The sequence below is a fragment of the Amborella trichopoda genome, chromosome 4 (genome assembly GCF_054954075.1).
Source record: "Amborella trichopoda isolate Santa Cruz 75 chromosome 4, AtrichopodaSantaCruz75HAP2 v2.0, whole genome shotgun sequence".
In the NCBI taxonomy this organism is placed as follows: Eukaryota; Viridiplantae; Streptophyta; class Magnoliopsida; order Amborellales; family Amborellaceae; genus Amborella; species Amborella trichopoda.
In genome coordinates, this window is record NC_142339.1 from 31,743,506 (window position 1) to 31,756,593 (window position 13,088).

The window sequence follows — 13,088 nt, forward strand, 5'->3', positions numbered from 1 at the left end:
AATGGAATGATATAAAATCTTGCCCTCAAGTACTTGATAATGTACAAGCATGGGGTGTATGTGCAACACATGAGGTATCTCCTAAGCCCCAAAGAAGAAGAGAAAAATTACATCATATGCTCAAAATGTTGATCAAAGTTCGATAGGCTTAAGTAATTATGATGCATCACTTGGTATCTCTACTACTAGTTCTCGTTTGCAACAAAGTTCTTTACTATCATCATTTAACAAAAAGATGCCTTTTGTTGATATAGAAGTTGCTTGTGCATTTATCATAAATAAAATTGCATTTATCAATGCACGATCATTTGTTAATATGATAAATGCATGTTTGAATTTTGGTGTTGGTTACACATTGTCAAGTTACTCATCTCTTTACACTAAATTGATACAAGAACTAAAGACAAAAGTTGATGCATATATAACTCCAATAAAGGAGTCATGGATTCAATCAGGACACACTTTGATGTCAAATCTATGGTCAGATATCAAAAATCGGTCATTCCTTAATGTTGTTGCTTATTGTCAAAGGGGTCAATTTTTATAAATGTATTTGAGGTATCTAAATATAGAAAAACTAGATTATTTCTTGAAAATATGTTTCTTAAAGTCATGGAGGAGTTAGGGCCATAAAATATTGTTCAACTTGATACTGACAATTGATCAAATTATGTACTTGTTGGTAATCTAATAGCATCGAAACTCCCTCATATTCATAACACATAGCGTGCTGCTGCCCATGGGTTAGATTTGCTTTTAGAAGACATTGATAAGGATGTCACTTGGGTAAAAGATATCATTAAGGATGTTAAGTTGATAGTGGATTTTTTGTATCGACATACCATTGTTTTAGATTTAATGAGAAAGCACACAAATAGAAGAGAATTGAAAAGGTATGGTAAAACTAGATTTGCCACGAACTTCTTTATGATTCAATCTATATTGCAAGCAGAATAGGGTTTGAGATTAATGGTTGAATCATTTGAGTGGAGAGCTATGAGTTAGAGCAAGAGTAAAATTGGGACAAATTCACATAATTAATTCAAAGCTCCAAATTTTGGAATGATGAGATAAATACAATCACCACATTAGAGCCTCTTATCAAGGTGTGTCATTTCGTTGATAGTGAAGGGTCAACCATTGGATACTATATGAGGCAATACAAAGGGCAAGGGAAGCACTAAAGAGGAATTGTAATGGCAATGAATCTAGATATCTTGAATTATTGAAGATTTTTGAAAATAAGTGAAAGGAAAATATAATTCACCACATTCATGTTACTGTCGCATTTCTTAATCCATCTTTAATGTGCGGTACATTTGTTAAACTTGATAATCCTAAAATGAAGGCTCGCATTACCTTGATTTCATATACAATGATCCAGACAGAGCACAAAAATATATTTTTCTCAAAGTTGTAAAAGACTTGAAGCACCTTACGCAGGATTTAAATGTATTTAATGCAATTACAATGGGATTATTGTCAAAAGCTCATCCTCGTAAGTATCTTCTTGTATTATTATTTTTTACTATTTTAAAAAATAAATTTCACTTCACTTTTAATTGTATCTTGAATATGTGGCTAAAAAATTTCTAATTATGTGGGAGTTTGGTGAGAAATATGTGGAGAAAGCATTATACTAGATCGAATGGTTGCTATTCGGATTTTGAGATAACCTTGTAGCTCCTTAGCATGCGAAAGATATCAAAGTGCTTTTGAGACAACATAAACCAAAAAAAAGAATAAATTGATACCAATTATGTTAACCGACTTGGTTTACATAACAATGAACTTGAAGATGATGATTGTATGAAAAGTGTGATTGTAAAGATATTCTTCTTGAACAGCTTAGTTCATTGGCAGAACAGGTTTTTAAATAGATAGAAAATGAGGACACTTCCACAAACGATGATCGTGATGATGATGATGATGGCACTTTTTTGTAAAAACTCATGTTTTTAACGACGACTTGGTAACTATGACTGTTACATCACTTGGGGCTTACACCTTCCCAAACTCCTAACTTTTCTATTAATTCTAATGACCCTATCATGCCTTATGTTTAATTTTAAATCATACTAACGAATTTTTTATTTAATTTTCGATGATGGGATGAGAATCATGACACATCTAAATTGATTGACTTAATTATATTATTTTAGTAAAGTTTTCATGTTTTCATTGATGGGTTACTTATTGATTACTTGATTACTTCAGCATGTTTTGTATTTTTTAGAATTTTAAAATTTAGAAATTTTTAAATTTATTCTTTTTTTCACTCCGATTTTTTTAGCTTTATCTGATATATTCATGACATTTTTACATAAAGTATTATTGCTGATCTGCCCGCTTTTTATATCTGACTTTTGAAAAATAAAACCGATTTATTTTCGATTTTATTGTGAGCCGATATATTAATATTCCTTGACTTACTAACTATGACAGTCATGCATCATCATCACCATCACTAATATCATCATCTATGGAGGTGTCCTCATTTTCTGCCTCTTTGAAAGCCACTTCTACCAATTAACCAAGTTATTCAAAATTAGTTGCATTACAATTATGTTTTTCATTTTCACAAGATACAGTCATCATCTTCGAGTTCACTCTTATGTAAACCAAGTCAGTTAACATAGTTAGTTTCAATTTATTCCTTTTCTGGTTTGTGTCGCCGCAAAAGCAATCCAATTTCTTTCCCATGCTAATGAGCTACATGGTTAGCTTAAAATCTGAATAGCAACCATTTGATTCAGTTGAATGCTTTCTCCACATACTTCCCACCAAACTCCAACATGATAATAATTTTTTAACTACACATTTAAGATAAAATTAAAAGTGAAATAAAATTTATTTTTTAAAATAGTGAAAAAACTAAAAATACAAGAAGATACGAGGATGAGTTGTTGACAATAATCCTGTTGCAACACCATCAAATACAATTAGATCCCGCGTATGGTACTTCAACAACTCTGAAAACAATATTTTTTTTGGCTCTGTATGGATCATTATATCTGAAATCAAGGTAATGTCAACCTTCACTTCAGGATTATCAAGTTTAACAAACCCACCACACATTAAAGATGAGCTAAAAAATGTGGCAGCAGCATGAATGAGGTGAATTATATTTTTCTTTCCCCCCTTTTCAAAATTCTTCAACAATTCAAGATATCTAGATTCATTTCCATAATAATTCATCTTTAGTGCTTACCTTGTTTGGCAACATTCACCTTCGAGAGATTCAATCTAAAACGAACAGTGATGGACCGAGGATATGGAAAATTGCATTATGTTCAACCTCAACTCAGCCCTAGCCCAAGAGGAGATCTTCTGGAAACAACGATCTAGAGTCTCTTGGAGTCTAGATTCACCATCAAACACAGTAGGAGGGAGGCCGATTCACTCTCACTATTGGCATTTGCATACGCATCCACCCTTTCCTCCCCAAGGCCAAGAGACTGGACGAGTAGCCACTATTCACCACGGAACGTCGAAAGCATGCACCATAGGGGCAGGTACATCCCTCACCTTGTCACCAACCAAATTGAGAGTTCGAGAAAACCAAAACCAAGTACGGATTACAGCAGGAATGCCCAAGAAGCGAAGGGAATGAGTTTGGCTGCTTCTCCTCCGCACTTCTTTTTCTCCACGCCGGCTTCACATGCACTTTGCACACCATTGGCACTTTGCTCTCCTCTTATTCATTGGACGGTTCGGATGGATTTCGTCATTCTTCAAGTAATGATGTCACGCGTGGCCAGCTCTCATAGTGTGACAGGCGGTGTGTACAAGGCCCGGGAAAGAATTCCTGCCATATGGTTTTCCATCGATTACTAGTGATTCCAGCTTCATGCCCCTTATCGTAGCAATCAACCATGCTTGGAACTGAGTCACGCTAACCGAAAGAGGTACCATGGTTGACCCCTCACTATCAACCAAACGAGGTACCTTGATAAGAGACTCTAATGTGATGCTTGTATCTATCGCATCATTTCAAAATTTTGAGCTTTGAATTAATTATGTGATTTTTTTTCTATTTTACTCTTGCTATAAGTCATAGCTCTCCACTCAAATAATGCAACCATCAAGCTTAAACCCTCTTCTACTCACAATATAGATTCAACCATCAAAAAGTTACTGGCAATCTAGTTTTACCATACATTTTCAATTCCTTTCCATTTGTGTGTTTTTTCATTAAATCTAAAACAATGGTATGTTGATACAAAAATCCACTATCAACTTAGCATCCTTAATGACATCTTTCACTCAAGTGACCTCCTTATCAATGTCTTCTAAAAGCAAATCTAACTCATGGGAAGCACATTTTGTTTATGAATATGAGGGAATTTTGATTTTATTAAATCACCAGCAAGTACATAATTTGATCAATTGTCAGTCACAAGTTGAACAATATTTTGTGGCCCTAACTCCTCAATGACTTTAAGAAATACCTTTTCAAGAAATAATCCAGTTTTTCTATGCTTAGATACCTCAAATACATTTATAAAAACTGACCCCATTGGACAAGAAGAAACAACATCGAGGAATGACCGATTTTTGACATCCGACCAGAGATCTAACATCAAAGTGTTTCCTGATTGAACCCATGACTCTTTTATTGGAGATATATATGCATCAACTTCTGTCTTAAGTTCTTGTACCAATTTAGTGTGAAGAGATGAGTAACTTGACAATGTGTAACCAACACCAAAATTGACATATGTATTTATCATAACAACAAATGATTATGTATTGATAATATTAAATGCAATATTATTTATGATAAATGCACGAGCAAATTCTTTGTCAACAAAGTCATCTTTTTTGTTCAACGATAATGGTAAAGAACTTTGTTGCAAACGAGAACTAGTAGTAGAGGTACCAAGTGATGCACCATAATTACCTAGGCATATCGAACTTTGATCAACATTTTGAGCATATGATGTAATTTTGCTCTTCTTCTTTGGGGCTTAGAAAATACTTCATGTGTCGCACATACGGCCAAAGCTTGTACATCATCAGGTACTTGAGGGCAAGATTTTATACCATTCTTTTGTTCTCTTCAAAATTATATTTGAATCTTGTTATCCCCATACAAAGACTTCACCACAAAATTTACAATACAATTCATTTCCTCTTTCATCGAAATCCCAAAAAGGATCTTTTGACCTAATCATTGTTTCTTCTTTCTTATTTTTTAATAAAATAAAAAAATAGACTATATAAGCACATCCACAAACAAATAATCTAAAAAAGTAATAATATATTCATGAATAAATAATATTTTAACACACACATTAGGGGTTCATCTTCATATTAACTACCTCAAAGAAATCCACAAGCTTAACTAGTTAATGTCTACATAAAATAGCATGCTAGGCTACTTAAATTCACAACATATCAAAGGCTTTAACAAACATCGCACCAAAAAGTTGATGATAAATACACCATATTAAATAACCACAATAAAGGCTTTAATACCATATTAAACAACCACAATACAGGCAATGTAAAAACTTTGTTATATTGGAGCGGGGAGAGAGAGAGAAAGAAAGAGACAAAGGGGTAAACGCAGAGAGCAAAAAAAGAAACGTAGAGAGAGAGAGGGGGGGAGGGTGAGAAGCAAACACAAAAGAGCAGGTAGAGGCATAGAAGAACAAGATGGTGGATGCAAATTCCCAGAGAAGATGAATAAGACAGTGGACATGAAACCCTAATCCAAGTTTTTCAATCATGAATTAGGTTTGGGGATTGAGCCCTAATATGAGTTTTTCTTTAACCTTTGTTTCAGGGATTTCAGATATAAATTGATAAAATCCGGATGGCCTTTGAGTCCTAATTTGGATGAGTTTTTTTGTGGAATTTTGTCAACATTGAATGAAAAATCTAGTGAAAATTTGGGGATTTTGATTTAATTGTTTTTATGCTTTTGTATTCTAATTTGTGAGGTGAAATTGTCATGAGATTGCCAAATAACTTTCTAGTTTCAATAGATCTTATGCCATATACAGTGCATTTCCATAATAACTATTAATCACAAATAAAATAAAATTTAATTAGAAAATCACAAATAAACCATATTTCATCCCAATGCAAATCAAAAATAAAATGAAATTTAATTCCAGAAATTTGGCCTTTATACAATCATTTTCCACAATAACTAGTCAAATATGCATCTATACGTTTAAGTTAAAAAAATAAACAAATAAAAAAATCATACCTTCAATCTGCAACTATAGCTTTGAAGAACACCACTTGAGCATAAACCCTAATGAGATAATAAACCCTAACAATACATAAGATCAGTACTTGGGGAGTTGGGGATAAAAACTTCTCTTTAAGGGAATATTTTTGTCTAGAAAAATAATATGTTTTTTTAGAAGGTATGAAAATAGAAGTTACATAAAATAGGAAAAAAGTATTCATCTTTCAAAAAAAAAAAATACACCGGCAAAAAAATGAAACGTTTTTTTCATAAAGTTCAAGAGGGTGCATTTTAAACGTTTTTGTGAAAATATCGCATATTTTTGCCGCTCTTTTGAAAATATTGCAATTTAAAACGTTTTTCAAAAAAAGCCATTTTCTTTTAAAAGTCACATTTTTAAGGGCTACTTGCTAACTATGATAGCTACATGACTTGGGGCTTACACCTTCCCAAACTCCTAATTTTTCTATTAATTTTGATGGCTCCACAATGCCTTATGTTTATTTTGAATTATTCTATTGGATTTTGTATTTAATTTTGGTTAATGGATGAGAGTCACAAAAAATCTAAATTGATTGACTTAATTATATTAGCTTAGTAAATTTTTCATGGATGGATTACTTATTAATTGCTTTGGCATATTTTCCATTTTTTAGAATTTTAAAATTTAAAAAATTTTAAACTTATCCTTTTTTGTCAGTCTGATTTTTTTAGCCTAATTCGATATAATCACGGCATTTTTAGATAAAGTTAAGACCCAAAATCAACTCATGCGTCAATGGATTCCTGAGACTGAAATCTTATACTGCCATTGCGCAATGAATGAGCAGAGGAAGTAAGAAAAACAAGAAGAAGGTGGTTCATTTAGAAAATAGATAGGCAGGGAAGAACAGTAGCAACCGGAAGAGCCACAAGATCGAAAGACTCATCAACACATGAGGAAATAGAGGCATCTGCAATGAGCCTGACGCCATTGGAGCCCTCAATCTGGAGCTGCTCCTCTACTGAAGCCATAGTCACAGCTGCCCCTGCTCTTCTCAGAATGTCAACCATTGTAACAGCCTCCACTTCCTCTGTGCCTAAACCAATGGGAACCAGTACCTGAGACACCAGAGAGAAAGCTCAAGAGTGAGAAAGAGGAACAGCTCAAGAAAGAAATAGGCGTTTTACCTTCTTGCGTTTGGGAGTGACGAAAGGAGGAGGAGGTTGCTGGGGGTTCGAGCGAGAGCGACGAGTGGAACGCCTTGTCTTGGGCATGCGACATGTGCAGTGACTGGGTAGAAGAAGGGCTGCGGACGCCATTGCTTGCAATTTGAGAGGATGAAACAAGAGCTTGTACTTGGCATTATATTGGGAACATTTGTTGGGAAAATTACAAACAATTCCCAAGCCTTGACTTTCTATGCAAATTACCCCGACCAAATTTTTGTCTCACTTTTTCTCCAAAATGCATTCCAAGTTAAAAAATATATATATTATAAAAAACCCCCCAATATACACTATCTATATAATTTACCCACATCCAAACCTTTCCTCTTACTTTTTTCCCCATATCAACATTTCTTCGCAAAAAGCCTTCAAAGGTAAAAAGTTGTTATTTTTTTAATGGAAATACCCTTTTTTGTACAAAAAAAATTAAGTACCACTGACTATCAGTCCCAAGTAGCATATTGCCAGAGCATAGTATACAACTGCAAGAATGAATTATCTAGAACATATTGTCGAAGCGCAGTATACAACTGCCGGAGCAAATTGTCTAGAACATATTGCCGGAGCGCATATGTATCGAGCATCAGAGTGCTTTGTAAGGATTGTACGATCGTCATACGCATTGCAGGAGCTCGTTCATATACTGTCAGAGCACTGTGGCTCCATAGCCTCTATTGCTGGAGTGCCTTTATAGACTGCCAGAGCAAAATGTCTCTAAAAGGTGTATCGCCGGAGCGCGGTCATATACTGCCGGAGCGCTGAACACACTACCGGAGCGCCCTATTACACTATCGAAGCGATGTGGCTCCACAGCATATATTGCCATAGCGTGCTTTGGGACTGCTGGAGCGCGTCGTCTCTAGAAAATGTACTGCCAGAGCGCATCTTTGTACTGTCCAAGTGCATTGGGTAAATTAAAAAATTGGGAAAAAGGAGAGAAAAGGATAGTTTAGTCTTTTTCTTAGGGAAAATGACAAACCCCCCCCCCCCCCCCCAAAGTATACTATCTATGCAGCTTACCCCCCAACTAACATTTCCTCTCAATTTTTTCCCCATAATCACCTTACCTCGCAAAAACCCTCAAGATAAAAAGTTGTTATTTTTCGGACAGAAATGCCCTTCCCTTCAAATAAAAAGTCAATGACGGTCCCAAGTAGCATATTGTCGGAGCACCCAATTCAACCGCCGGAGCAATGTGGCTCCAGAAAGTGCAATGCCAAAGAGCGTATTTGTACTGTCGGAGCGCTTATCTTTATTGTCGAAGCGATTTATTCAACCGCCGGTGAGCTGTGGCACCATAAGGTGTACTGCCGGAGCATGTCTTTGTACTGTCGGAGCGCGTCTTTGTACTGCCGGAGAGTGTGTCCTCATTGCCGAAGCGACCTATTCAACCGCCAGAGCGCTATGGCTCCAGAAGGTGTGCTGCCGGAGCGAGTCCTTGTATTGTCAGAGTACATGTCTTCATTACCGAAGCGTTTAAATGGACTGCTAGAGTGCATGGGGAGAGAGTCATGGGTAAAAGCCACAAGGAGAGAGGGGGGGTAGTTTAGTCTTTTGTTCCTTTTGTTTTGGATTGGGGGGGTGGGTTTTGCGAGGAAAGATGGTTGTGGGGAAAAAAGTGAGAGGAAAGGTTAGCTGGGGGGTAAGTTGCATAGATAGTATACTTAAGGGGGTTAATTTTCCCTTTTTCTTATTCCTTTTGGTTAGGGGTTATTCTGCGAAGAAAGGTTGTTGTGGGGAAAAAAGTGAGAGTTAGATGGGGGTAAGTTGCATAGATAGTGTATTATGGGGGTTTTTTTTATAATTTTCCCTAAAAAAAAGGTACACTTGTTGTTATATACCTTAATTTTTGCCAATTCAAAAAAAAATATTTAATTTTCATAAACCTCATCCACACCTATTTTTTTCAATTTTGGGCGTTTTGTGATCAAAATAACTTTCACGATAGTTGTATTACCGTAAAGAACAATTACGGTACTTTAAGTACCGTAATGAATACCGAATGTTATACGGCACTTAAAATACCATGAGAAAACCTTTCAGTATTACAATAGAATATAGTTACATTACTTTAAGTACCGTAATACTTTTAAACATATTCTTGGTACTTAAAGTAGGTAATGCAACCATGTTGTCTGTGTAGTATTATGATAATTCGAATACCGTAATACCAAAAGGTTTTCTTATGGTATTTTAAGTACGATATAACATTCGGTGTTCATTATGGTACTTAAAGTATCGTAATTGTTTTTTACAGTAATTCGACTACCATGAAGGTTATTTTGGTCACAAAACATCCAAAATTGAAGAAAAATGATGTGGACGAGGTTTATGAAAATTGAGGGTTTTTTTCAAAATAGACGAAAATTAAGGTATATTTGCGATAATTTCCCAACATTTTTTTGAAAAAAATGCCTTTTTTGTACATAAAAAATTAATTTTTGTTGGACATTCACGTGGGCTTACATGGGCTACAGAATCGCTCTTTGACATTGTCGGACCCCGTTAAACTAAAAAAATGCCGGACCGCTCTTTGACATTGTTGGACCACTCTATGGTAGTGTCGGATCGCATGGGCCTATCGTCGGACCGTTCTTTGTCAGTACCGGACCGCTACTTGAACTGCCAAACCGTCACTGTTATTTATCGGACCGACATTATACTGCCAGATTGCCTTTTCTTGGGAAAGAGGAAAGAGAGGCGTGGGTAAAAATAAGGGAGGGTAGTTTAGATTTTCTTTTTTTTTTTTTTTTTTTTTTTTTTTTGGGGGGGTTGGGGGGTATTTGCTAAGACTATATAATTCGGGGTAAAAAGTTGGGGTAAAAAATGAGAAAAAAAAAGTTTAGCTGGGGGTAACTTACATATCAAGTCTAGTCTTGGGGGTTATTTGTAATTTCCCACAATTGTTTCATGCTGCATCTAAAAACAATTGTAACTACCTGTCAAAATATTTTTTAATATAATTATTATTTTTTATTTAATTTATTTATCATATTCATGAACACCTTGTTAAACATTATATATTCTCTAAAAGTTAGAATCAAATTATATACATATATATATATATATATATATATATATATATATATATATATTATTTTTTTTATTTTTTTTTATTTTTTTTTATTTTTAGAATGTTAACATTGAGGATCAAATTATATTTAAAAAATATATTTATTGCCAATCCTACATTTCTACAATATAAGTTTAAGAGATACAAAGCAATTCTAACTAACAGTCCAAATGTTTTTTTAACATGAAAAATTGTTTGTTAGACTGCATGACTACATATGGGGTCCAAAAAGTGTAAAGCACCTTAAAGATGGATGCAAGTAGGTGATCCATCTAAAAACAATAGAAACTAATTGTCCAAATGTTTTCTTACTTAGAATTATTATTTTTAGTTTTTAAAATTTACTTATTTTTCATATTCATGATCTCCATGTTAGAAATTATATATCCTTATAAATTAAGTCAAAAAATCCACCTCAAATATAGATTTATTAATAGGCCCTCATTTCTACATATGCGGGCTTGGCCGCATAGAAACTGGGTCCAATTATCATTTATAGTTTTCAATTATTATTATTTTTCATATTCATGATCTCCATGTTAAAGATTATATATTCTCTAAAATTAAGATTAAATTATATTTAAAATATATATTTATTGCCAAGCCCATATTTCTATAATAGGTCTAGCCGCATGCTAGTTGCGACCTTATATTAGATTGTAACTTTGTACAAGGTGCGCATCTTACAAGGCGCATCTCTAAATTTTGGAAGAGTAGTTATGTAGCTATAAGATGGCGTAAAAATCCATGTACAATAATAGTTATGAAAATTAAATTGTTAAGAATGGTGCAGAATGAGTAGATGTATAAATATTAAAAATATTAAAAATAGGCGGTGTAGATAAATTGTTACAAGATAAAATGTTTTTTAGTGATTCAATTTTTATCATAAGGTCGAGATGAACAATTGAAATGTTTTCCAATTTCGAAACACCCTTTTTTATTAGATTTTTTAGGTATACCTTATTTCTACAATATAAGGTTTTTCTAATTAGTATATATACATATGCGAAAGGATGAGAGGGAGGGGACATCAATCAGGACGATGTGGGATTTTTCCTTCGGAAAATTTCATACAAACTACTAATTTTTTATCATTATTTGAGTAAAATTTTAAAAAAAGGTGCATTCAATTTGAGAAACTTCATCAAAAGAAGCTTGAAATTTATAGGATAATACTTCTAGTTTTATCAGCCTTTCCAAAGGTAATCCCATAGTTTTTTAAGTAAACCACCTCTTTGGTAGACATATGGTTTTTACTTATGTAAACTCAAAAGATTAGTTGCTCTTGCAATATCACAATGTGAAATTTCTAGTTCACTGTAGCAGTTTCGTGTTTGTGAAAGTGAATTAGAAAATTGGATACTCTATGACATGGGTGTTTCATTGGACGTCGCTCTTAGGTCGCGCAACATTATTTCTGTGTTGTGCATATGTGTTGGCTTTTTGCATATTTAAAAGAAGGGATTGTGTACAATGAGATTATTTACCTTTAATACAATGTGGTCATAATTATTTACATCCATTTGATGTGAAATTTGATAGCTTGGATGTGTCACAAAGTTCGAGAAAATTCCTTTTGAAATTTGAGCTTGGTCAATAAAATAATTGCAACCACTCAATTTCACATCCAATGGTCTCATTTTTATACTTTCCCTTAAAAGAAATTCAACCCGAAAAATGGATACGTAAAAAAAAATAATAATAAAATAAACACACAAAGGATAATATGAGAAATATGCAACCGAAAAACAAAATTCATTGATCGAAGCAAGAATTACAGGGTGGGGATTTGAAAGGATTTAGACTCTCCGAAGTCAATTTGTTCTAAATCTACTTGGAGACCTATTGGGGCGTGTTGCTAAATCACCAGCCCTATGGTATTCACCCTTTTGGCAAAAGGTTGATCGAATAAACGGGGTGATTCATCAAGTAATCATTCAATAAGTAATTCAAGATTTTGATTAAAATCTAGAGGGTCCAATAACAAGAATGTGTAATGGCATTGTGGGAAACCCGATCATATAAGGAAGAATTGTTTTAAAAGAAATGGAGTGAACTCTTCCAAAGCTCCTAATATGGGACATGAAAACCAAGTGAATCCAAGAATGAAGCAAATCAAGTTGAAGAGTTTATATCCAAGTTCATTGAAGATGAAATATTGATGGTGGCATATAATTCAATATTCTATCAAAATTGGATACTCGATAGTGGAGCAATCCATCACATATGCCCACATAGATCATGGTTTGACTCATATGAGTCGTGTGAAAGAGGATCGGTATCAATTGGTAATAATTCTACTAGCAAGGTGGTTGGAATGGGTTCGGTTGCCTAAGGATGTTTAAAGAGATTATTTGGGCAATTAAGGATGTTAGGCATGTGTCGGAACTAAAAAAAAACTTGATTTCCCTCTTTTTCCTAGATTCGAAAGGTTATAAGTTCACCAATCAAGGCGGAGTAATCAAAGTATCAAAAGGGACTCTAATTATGACAAAAGGAGTCTTAGTTGGGAGCTTGTACAAGTTATTAGGAAGCACAATAATACATGATGAAGTGGATTCCGTGGTCGAAGGTGAGAAAGTACCATTTCACATATGA

General features: G+C 34.2%; 1 protein-coding gene across 13 annotated transcripts in view; it reads right to left on the reverse strand.

Annotated features, from left to right (window-relative positions):
* The window catches only part of DJ1C (Class I glutamine amidotransferase-like superfamily protein), a 48,941-nt gene extending 41,400 nt beyond the window's left edge, over window positions 1-7,541 (reverse strand). For 3 of the 13 annotated variants that reach the window (XR_016053465.1, XR_016053467.1, XM_088863973.1), the window contains exons 1-3: window positions 7,376-7,441; window positions 7,106-7,306; window positions 6,221-6,286 (exon numbers count right to left, since the gene is read on the reverse strand). Coding sequence is in view for 1 of the 13 variants with exons in the window: in XM_006826157.4 (XP_006826220.1) it covers window positions 7,106-7,306; window positions 7,376-7,507 (333 nt within the window). In the remaining 12 variants the exon portion in view is untranslated. Of the gene's footprint in view, window positions 1-6,220; window positions 6,287-7,105; window positions 7,307-7,375 lie in introns of those variants that run through there. The other 10 variants (XR_016053469.1, XM_088863974.1, XR_016053466.1 and 7 more) reach the window with 8 other exon arrangements.
* Between the last annotated feature and the right edge of the window lie 5,547 nt (window positions 7,542-13,088).